The sequence below is a fragment of the Coregonus lavaretus genome, assembly GCF_964263955.1.
Source record: "Coregonus lavaretus genome assembly, contig: HAP1_SCAFFOLD_608, whole genome shotgun sequence".
Classification (NCBI taxonomy): domain Eukaryota; kingdom Metazoa; phylum Chordata; class Actinopteri; order Salmoniformes; family Salmonidae; genus Coregonus; species Coregonus lavaretus.
In genome coordinates this window covers 61,997-72,203 of record NW_028166833.1, presented here as the reverse complement: position 1 = coordinate 72,203, position 10,207 = coordinate 61,997, and the positions used below count along the sequence as shown (strand labels likewise).

Below are 10,207 nucleotides of genomic sequence, written 5' to 3'. Positions count from 1 at the left end.
ATATAAAGAAGAGATACCCATGTCTCCACCATAACAATGGGAATTGTTGCTCCCACCTCGCTTTGGCTTGGTACATACGTCTGGTCATTTGAATATTTAGTTGAATATTCGATGAGGGGTGTTGACGTCAACCGCCTGTATTAAATGGATGCTATGCTAGCCTCATGAATAGACTGTCAAGATCAGGTACAACTCCGATATAAAGTTGTTTCCTCAAAGTTTGACGGGATGTCACATGTCCTCCTTATATCGGTACACTCGTAACAACCTAAACATTACGAAAACGCGTATTCGATCAAATAAGCCTCACGTAGCAAATAAGCCATTACACTTTTTGTTGACCAAATTCGACAGTCGTTATCATTATTTCAGGTTACTCTCTTTGACCTCCATACAAAAACGCCGCCTGCTGGAGGAGACAGATATTGGGCCAGAAATACCCCTGTTGCTTCGCCTCTTCCTCTCTGGTTGAGCTAAAGATGAAACTCTTAGCTACTGTTTGGTGTGTATGGTGGGAGACCTACAAAGGGTATACATTTTTTTGTGGTAATGTTTTTGTATTTTTTATTGTATTTTGCAGGTGCATTTAATGCCGTTGTAATTAGACCAGCTACTAATCAGTAAGCAAAATCAGCTGGTGTCACTTTAACGAAACAAATAGTCGTTATTGACATAATAAAACAACAGAAATAGTCACTGACACAGAACGAAGGAAAGTGGTACCCTAATTCCCCCGTTCACCCCCAAAACCATCACATCCCAGTGCTTTACTACTAGCCAGCTACATGAGTTGAATCTGTCTCCCCCTCCTGTCTCCTCTCCTCGATTCTTTTCCACTCAGTTGCTCGCAGTTTAAAATGGCGGCGTTGAGCAACGCCGAGTCCCCACCGCCCGTCTTCAACGGTGACACGATGGACCGAGACCCGGAGCGGGAGCGGGGACTGGACGAGCTGGGAGCCTGCCTGGACCCGGCCTGTTCGGTGGGAATCCCGGAATGTCCGCAGGACGAGGAGGTATGGACCGGGGGGGGACGGGGGTGAAGCTGGGCACGGCGAGACGGGGGTACCGAGTGGAGGTTGCTGGATGGGGATCTTCAGGAAACACCGGCTGTAATATGGATCGTGGGGATGCATTGCAGGGGGCGAGATGATGCACTAAAATGGAAATGATTTCCATCACTACCGTGCCCTTCGTACTCTTTGCATTTGCCGTTTTCCTTAAGGTGCATTTTGCGTTAGACTACATTGATCAAGTTATTATAGTCCGCTGACGGCAATGTTTATTTCAGGCCTGCCTATATTTCATTTGCTTTTCGAGTTTTTTTTTCCCAGCAGGTCTCTCGTTCTCTGCGGCTGCATCTAGATAGCTGGCACCGGCTGGCTTCAACGTACTACCGCGGGCGGGATGATCATGCATCGTTTTATATCGATATAACTAACTGACAAACTTAGTTATATTTATAAACCATTCATCAGGGATTTATGGTTTTCGTCAATTCGATGCAGAGAACCCCACCGTGGGCTGTCGACGGGAGCTGATATGTCGGTGCAAAGATCGGCTTTGTTTTGGTTGATAAAAGGCACATTATTTATTTGCCAATATATAAATCATTGATATGGAGGTTCATGAGAAATAATGCAGGATTATTAGCGCACGTATTGTTGTAATACACTGGCTAGGCCTCTAACCCCATCATCATGGCTCAAATGATATGGTCCTAGCTAACGGTAGATTGTTGTAAAGTTGAACCATATTATCCAACAGTTATTTTCAAAATATTTGTGCGTTCAGTGCAAGCAGGCCTGTATCTAAGACATGAAATTAAAATGAAGAACATCACGCAACAGTCAGAAGGTCTGTTTTGTGGGTGACAAATATCAGGCTTATCCAATAAGATAAAATGATGCCAAAATCACAATTTGCATCAGATTGTATCTTTCAGTTATATAGAAAATCTGTAAGTGGTGCAAAGAGCCAAACCGAAATCCTCAATCAATTCCCTGGCAGCTTTACTTTGGGACCTTGACTAACCTGCTGTTGAAACTAGTGGTTACTCTGGTTACAGTAGAACTCATAAGCCAATTCACCTAGGATCCAGGTAATTAGATCAATTAGTGGGCCTAATTAGTCAGATTTTTAAAGGTATACTCAGGTAGCTCAACTTTCCCCTTCCCAAAAGTGCTTGACTGATGTTATTGTATGCCTTCTCAATAAATACAATATATTTTATTGTCTGTTTTAAAATTTTAATCAGCGGGGATGTCTGCAAATCTTCAGGATATCTTCCAAGCTGACTGAATAATATTGGCCCCCATTCAGCTGTCAACAGAATGCAAATAGAACAGTTAGACATGTTGGCGACTACTAAGTATTTTTTAAACCTCCGGCTTTGGGCTGGATGTGTCAATGTGTAGTTCACACATGCATAATCTATGAGCAGAATTACTGTTTTACCTCAATTAGCCACGGAATCCCTAGTTTGAAAGCGACAGTATTTCTGGAAGCTGTGCTGCGCCATATCCCCCCCCCCCCACACGTGGGCTAGACCCCTAGCAATTCGAGTTCTAGCCAATGAGCTTCAGCCCCTCGCTATTTGAGTTACAGCTAGCAAGATGCAGACACAGCAGAGTGAGAGAGAGCAGTGACGTGGTGCACGTATATATGTACATATGTGACGTAGTACGCAATTTTCGAGGACCACTATTGGCTAGTGAGTGCTACTTTCAGAACTACTGGCTCAAAAGTACCGGAGAATCTCTTTAATGATCATAGAATCAGAGAATGTAATTGAATTTGAATTATATTATTTTTGATCGCAAGTCACATGCCCAATACAGTAAACTATTATTATACATTAATATATTATATATATATAATATTATTATATTATACAATTAACTACCAGGTAGAAATAAAAAACAGAAGTGTTTCTAGCTGTTGGCTAGAGCGAACGTGCCAAGACCAGACTAGTCACATTTGCTATTTAACGCCATCAGTTTTTGGGACAAAACAATTGGTAGAGACCTAGCTATGTACAGTGCCTTGGGGAAGTATTCAAAGTATTCAGACCCCTTTACTTTTTCCACATTTTGTTACGTTACAGCCTTATTCTAAAATTGATTAAATCGTTTTCCCCCCTCTAATTAATCTACACACAATACCCCATAATGACAAAGCAAAAACATTTTTTGTAGACATTTTTGCTAATTAATAATAATTTTAAAAAATATATCACGTTTACATAAGTATTCAGACCCTTTACTCAGTACTTTGTTGAAGCACCTTTGGCAGCGATTACAGCCTCGAGTCTTCTTGGGTATGACACTACAAGCTTGGCACACCTGTATTTGGAGAGTTTCTCCCATTCTTCTCTGCAGATCCTCTCAAGCTCTGTCAGGTTGGATGGGGAGCGTCTCTGCCCAGCTGTTTTCAGGTCTCTCCAGAGAGGTTCGATCAGGTTCAAGTCCGAATTCTGGCTGGGCCACTCAAGGACATTCAGAGACTTGTCCCGAAGCCACTGCTGCGTTGTCTTGGCTGTGTGCTTAGGGTCGTTGTCCTGTTGGAAGGTGAATCTTCACCCCAGTCTGAGGTCCTGAGCGCTCTGGAGCAGGTTTTCATCAAGGATCTCTCTGTACGTTGCTCCGTTCATCTTTCCCTCGATCCTGACTAGTCTCCCAGTCCCTGCCACTGAAAAACATCCCCACAGCATGAGGCTGCCACCACCATGCTTCACTGGATGGTGCCAGGTTTCCTCCAGACGTGACGCTTGGCATTCAGGCCAAAGAGTTTAATCTTGGTTTCATCAGACCAGAGAATCTTGTTTCTCATGGTCTGAGAGTCTTTAGGTGCCTTTTGGCAAACTCCAAGTGGGATGTCATGTGCCTTTTACTGAGGAGTGGCTTCCGTCTGGCCACTCTACCATAAAGACCTGATTGGTGGAGTGCTGCAGAGATGGTTGTTCTTCTGGAAGGTTCTCCCATCTCCACAGAGGAACTCTTGAGCTCTGTCAGAGTGACCATCGGGTTCTTGGCCACCTCCCTAACCAAGGCCCTTCTCCCCTGATTGCTCAGTTTGGCCGGGCGGCCAGCTCTAGGAAGAGTCTTGGTGGTTCCAAACTTCTTCCATTTAAGAATGATTGAGGCCACTGTGTTCTTGGGGAACTTAAATGCTGCAGACATTTTTTTCTACCCTTCCCCAGATCTGTGCCTTGACACAATCCTGTCTCGGAGCTCTACGGACAATTCCTTCGATCTCATAGCTTGGTTTTTGCTTTGACATGCACTGTCAACTGTGGGACCTTATATAGACAGGTGTGTACCTTTCCAAATCAATTGAATTTACCACAGGTGGACTCAATCAAGTTGTAGAAACATCTCAAGGATGATCAATGGAAACAGGATGCACCGGAGCTCAATTTCGAGTCTCATAGCAAAGGGTCTGAATACTTATGTAAATAAGGTATTTCAGTTTTTTATTTATTTTTAATACATTTGCAAAAATTCCTAAAACCTGTTTTCGCTTTGTCATCATGGGGTGTTGTGTGTAGATTGCTGAGGATATAAAAAAAATTAACACATTTTTAGAATAAGGCTGCAAGTAACAAAATGTGGGAAAAGTCAAGGGGTCTGAGTACTTTCCAAAGGCACTGTACATAGAAATACATTCATTTGTGCTCGTGAAGAATGTGTACGTTTCTCAAACCACTCAAGATTTATCAAAGTATCAAACTTATGTAGCATTTGATCATTTCAATGAGACCCCCTGAAAGGCTAGAAAGGAATTGGTTTGGCTTTTCAAGACAGCCCCAATGTACTGAATATCTGAGGGCAACGGGGGACATATCTGTAGACAGCCCTAATGTACTGAATATCTGAGGGCAACAGGGACATATCTGTAGACGGCCCTAATGTACTGAATATCTGAGGGCAACAGGGGCATATCTGAGGCCTACTCTCTGGATGCACAGATGCTTCCATGCATTTAACCAGTCATAGTGAAGGTTGCTGTGACTGGTTATTTTGGGATCCATGGCCCACGGTAGGGACACTGGTTTATGAAGCATTTTCTCACATTTTCTCACATTTTCTCACAATTGCTAACTGATGCCCCTGGAGAGGAATTGGTTTGTATATCGTCATGGTAATGGTGGTATACTGTCTATACACAGACAAGTCCTGGTCCATGCGTCTTGTCCGGTGGTGGTTGTGGGAAGCCATGGCTGAATCACCCTGGCCATGACCCCACTCTCCCAGGGTGTAGAGGAGAATCACCCTGGCCATGACCCCACTCTCCCAGGGTGTAGAGGAGAATCACCCTGGCCATGACCCCACTCTCCCAGGGTGTAGAGGAGAATCACCCTGGCCATGACCCCACTCTCCCAGGGTGTAGAGGAGAATCACCCTGGCCATGACCCCACTCACCCAGGGTGTAGAGGAGAATCACCCTGGCCATGACCCCACTCACCCAGGGTGTAGAGGAGAATCACCCTGGCCATGACCCCACTCACCCAGGGTGCAGAGGAGAATCACCCTGGCCATGACCCCACTCTCCCAGGGTGCAGAGGAGAATCACCCTGGCCATGACCCCACTCAACCAGGGTGTAGAGAAGAATCACCCTGGCCATGACCCCACTCTCCCAGGGTGTAGAGGAGAATCACCCTGGCCATGACCCCACTCTCCCAGGGTGCACTTGTACATGTATCAAACAGGACAAATATGTTCCCATGATGAGGCAGGTCACACCTTGCTGAGGAGTGTGAAGGAACGCCCTGGTGCCTCTCTTGGGCATCATCGTGACAGTCCCTGGTGCCTCTCTTGGGCATCATCGTGACAGTCCCTGGTGCCTCTCTTGGGCATCATCGTGACAGTCCCTGGTGCCTCTCTTGGGCATCATCGTGACAGTCCCTGGTGCCTCTCTTGGACATCATCGTGACAGTCCCTGGTGCCTCTCTTGGACAGCATCGTGACAGTCCCTGGTGCCTCTCTTGGACAGCATCGTGACAGTCCCTGGTGCCTCTCTTGGACATCATCGTGACAGTCCCTGGTGCCTCTCTTGGGCATCATCGTGACAGTCCCTGGTGCCTCTCTTGGGCATCATTGTGACAGTCCCTGGTGCCTCTCTTGGACATCATCGTGACAGTCCCTGGTGCCTCTCTTGGGCATCATCGTGACAGTCCCTGGTGCCTCTCTTGGACATCATCGTGACAGTCCCTGGTGCCTCTCTTGGACAGCATCGTGACAGTCCCTGGTGCCTCTCTTGGACAGCATCGTGACAGTCCCTGGTGCCTCTCTTGGACATCATCGTGACAGTCCCTGGTGCCTCTCTTGGACATCATCGTGACAGTCCCTGGTGCCTCTCTTGGGCATCATCGTGACAGTCCCTGGTGCCTCTCTTGGGCATCATCGTGACAGTCCCTGGTGCCTCTCTTGGGCATCATCGTGACAGTCCCTGGTGCCTCTCTTGGGCATCATCGTGACAGTCCCTGGTGCCTCTCTTGGACATCATCGTGACAGTCCCTGGTGCCTCTCTTGGGCATCATCGTGACAGTCCCTGGTGCCTCTCTTGGACATCATCGTGACAGTCCCTGGTGCCTCTCTTGGACATCATCGTGACAGTCCCTGGTGCCTCTCTTGGACATCATCGTGACAGTCCCTGGTGCTTCTCTTGGACATCATCGTGACAGTCCCTGGTGCCTCTCTTGGACATCATCGTGACAGTCCCTGGTGCCTCTCTTGGGCATCATCGTGACAGTCCCTGGTGCCTCTCTTGGACATCATCGTGACAGTCCCTGGTGCCGCTCTTGGGCATCATCGTGACAGTCCCTGGTGCCTCTCTTGGGCATCATCGTGACAGTCCCTCACAGGGAGGGGGGAAGAGGGAGGCATAAGAAGGGAAGACTGCTGTCTGAGCTGTGTCCCTGTGAGCCCTGGCCAGACTGCTGTCTGAGCTGTGTCCCTGTGAGCCCTGGCCAGACTGCTGTCTGAGCTGGGTCCCTGTGAGCCCTGGCCAGACTGCTGTCTGAGCTGGGGTCCTGTGAGCCCTGGCCAGACTGCTGTCTGAGCTGGGGCCCTGTGAGCCCTGGCCAGACTGCTGTCTGAGCTGTGTCCCTGTGAGCCCTGGCCAGACTGCTGTCTGAGCTGTGTCCCTGTGAGCCCTGGCCAGACTGCTGTCTGAGCTGTGTCCCTGTGAGCCCTGGCCAGACTGCTGTCTGAGCTGTGTCCCTGTGAGCCCTGGCCAGACTGCTGTCTGAGCTGTGTCCCTGTGAGCTCTGGCCAGACTGCTGTCTGAGCTGTGTCCCTGTGAGCTCTGGCCAGACTGCTGTCTGAGCTGTGTCCCTGTGAGCCCTGGCCAGACTGCTGTCTGAGCTGTGTCCCTGTGAGCCCTGGCCAGACTGCTGTCTGAGCTGTGTCCCTGTGAGCCCTGGCCAGACTGCTGTCTGAGCTGTGTCCCTGTGAGCCCTGGCCAGACTGCTGTCTGAGCTGCGGCCCTGTGAGCCCTGGCCAGACTGCTGTCTGAGCTGTGTCCCTGTGAGCCCTGGCCAGACTGCTGTCTGAGCTGCGGCCCTGTGAGCCCTGGCCAGACTGCTGTCTGAGCTGGGTCCCTGTGAGCCCTGGCCAGACTGCTGTCTGAGCTGGGGTCCTGTGAGCCCTGGCCAGACTGCTGTCTGAGCTGCGGCCCTGTGAGCCCTGGCCAGACTGCTGTCTGAGCTGGGTCCCTGTGAGCTCTGGCCAGACTGCTGTCTGAGCTGGGTCCCTGTGAGCCCTGGCCAGACTGCTGTCTGAGCTGTGAGCCCTGGCCAGACTGCTGTCTGAGCTGTGTCCCTGTGAGCCCTGGCCAGACTGCTGTCTGAGCTGTGTCCCTGTGAGCCCTGGCCAGACTGCTCTCTGAGCTGCGGCCCTGTGAGCCCTGGCCAGACTGCTGTCTGAGCTGTGTCCCTGTGAGCCCTGGCCAGACTGCTGTCTGAGCTGCGGCCCTGTGAGCCCTGGCCAGACTGCTGTCTGAGCTGTGTCCCTGTGAGCCCTGGCCAGACTGCTGTCTGAGCTGGGTCCCTGTGAGCCCTGGCCAGACTGCTGTCTGAGCTGTGTCCCTGTGAGCCCTGGCCAGACTGCTGTCTGAGCTGTGTCCCTGTGAGCCCTGGCCAGACTGCTGTCTGAGCTGTGTCCCTGTGAGCCCTGGCCAGACTGCTGTCTGAGCTGCGGCCCTGTGAGCCCTGGCCAGACTGCTGTCTGAGCTGCGACCCTGTGAGCCCTGGCCAAAACTAGTGCACTATGTAGGGAAGTGTGGTGCCATTTGGGTCCTGGTCTAACCCACTCTTCTATGCTGCTAAATGAATGTGTCATTTTATTAGGATATGTATGTTTTATTTCTTATTGCTAAACTGATGGTTTAGATATAAGAACTGGTGTCTCTGCTGGTGTCACGGCCCCACCTTGTTGAGAGAAGTGAGTTGTGATTTAATTTTGACAGTCAGTTGAAGGGAGTTGGGATTTTTAATTTTGACAGTCAGTTGAAGGGAGTTGGGATTTTTAATGTTGACAGTCAGTTGGGAAGGGAGTTGTGATTAAAATGTTGACAGTCAGTTGGGAATGGAGTTGTGAATTTTGACAGTTAGTTGGGAAGTTGGGGATGCAGCGAATAGTAAGAACAACATGTATCTACGGCTTCAAATACTAATGTCAAATGGCTGCATCCATAATGGCACCCTATCCCCTTGTTTAGCATAGTGCACTACTCTTCACCAGGGACCATAGGGCTCTGGTCAAAAGGAGTGCACTACGTAGGGAATAGGGTACCATTCTCTGGTCTAAAGGAGTGCACTACGTAGGGAATAGGGTACCATTCTCTGGTCTAAAGTAGTGCACTATATAGGGAATAGGGTGCCATTCTCTGGTCTAAAGTAGTGCACTATATAGGGAATAGGGTGCCATTCTCTGGTCAAAAGGAGTGCACTATATAGGGAATAGGGTGCCATTCTCTGGTCTAAAGTAGTGCACTATATAGGGAATAGGGTACCATTCTCTGGCTAAAGTAGTGCACTACATAGGGAATAGGGTACCATTCTCTGGTCTAAAGTAGTGCACTATATAGGGAATAGGGTGCCATTCTCTGGTCTAAAGTAGTGCACTATATAGGGAATAGGGTGCCATTCTCTGGTCTAAAGTAGTGCACTATATAGGGAATAGGGTGCCATTCTCTGGTCTAAAGTAGTGAACTATATAGGGAATAGGGTGCCATTCTCTGGTCTAAAGTAGTGCACTATATAGGGAATAGGGTGCCATTCTCTGGTCTAAAGTAGTGCACTATATAGGGAATAGGGTGCCATTCTCTGGTCTAAAGTAGTGCACTATATAGGGAATAGGGTGCCATTCTCTGGTCTAAAGTAGTGCACTATATAGGGAATAGGGTGCCATTCTCTGGTCTAAAGTAGTGCACTATATAGGGAATAGGGTGCCATTCTCTGGTCTAAAGTAGTGCACTATATAGGGAATAGGGTGCCATTCTCTGGTCTAAAGTAGTGCACTATATAGGGAATAGGGTGCCATTCTCTGGTCTAAAGTAGTGCATTATATAGGGAATAGGGTGCCATTCTCTGGTCTAAAGTAGTGCACTACATAGGGAATAGGGTGCCATTTGGGACAGAGACATGCTATGCCTCTGCAATGTCTAATGTCACCATTTCAGTCAATGCAATTAGGCTCTATAACTGTGTGTTGTGTAGTTCATAACTAGTGTGTGTGTGTGTGTGTGTGTGTGTGTGTGTGTGTGTGTGTGTGTGTGTCCATAGATCTGGAATATCAAACAGATGATCAAGCTGACACAGGAGCACTTAGAGGCACTGCTGGACAAGTTTGGAGGAGAATGTAACCCCCCGTCCATATATCTGGAGGTGAGTTACACTGTGAGGAGAATGTAACCCCCCGTCCATATATCTGGAGGTGAGTTACACTGTGAGGAGAATGTAACCCCCCGTCCATATATCTGGAGGTGAGTTACACTGTGAGGAGAATGTAACCCCCCGTCCATATATCTGGAGGTGAGTTACACTGTGAGGAGAATGTAACCCCCCGTCCATATATCTGGAGGTGAGTTACTGAGGAGAATGTAACCCCCCTGTCCATATATCTGGAGGTGAGTTACACTGTGAGGAGAATGTAACCCCCCGTCCATATATCTGGAGGTGAGTTACACTGTGAGGAGAATGTAACC

General features: G+C 48.7%; 1 protein-coding gene across 1 annotated transcript in view; it reads left to right on the top strand.

The window, feature by feature from the left end:
- The first annotated feature begins 791 nt into the window (after positions 1–791).
- Positions 792–10,207, top strand: part of LOC311114232 (serine/threonine-protein kinase B-raf-like) — a 61,672-nt gene continuing 52,256 nt past the window's right edge. The window contains exons 1-2 of the mRNA XM_084189495.1: positions 792–1,013; positions 9,786–9,887. Of these exons, the coding sequence (XP_084045621.1) occupies positions 858–1,013; positions 9,786–9,887 (258 nt within the window). The 5' untranslated portion in view covers positions 792–857. The remainder of the gene's footprint in view (positions 1,014–9,785; positions 9,888–10,207) is intronic.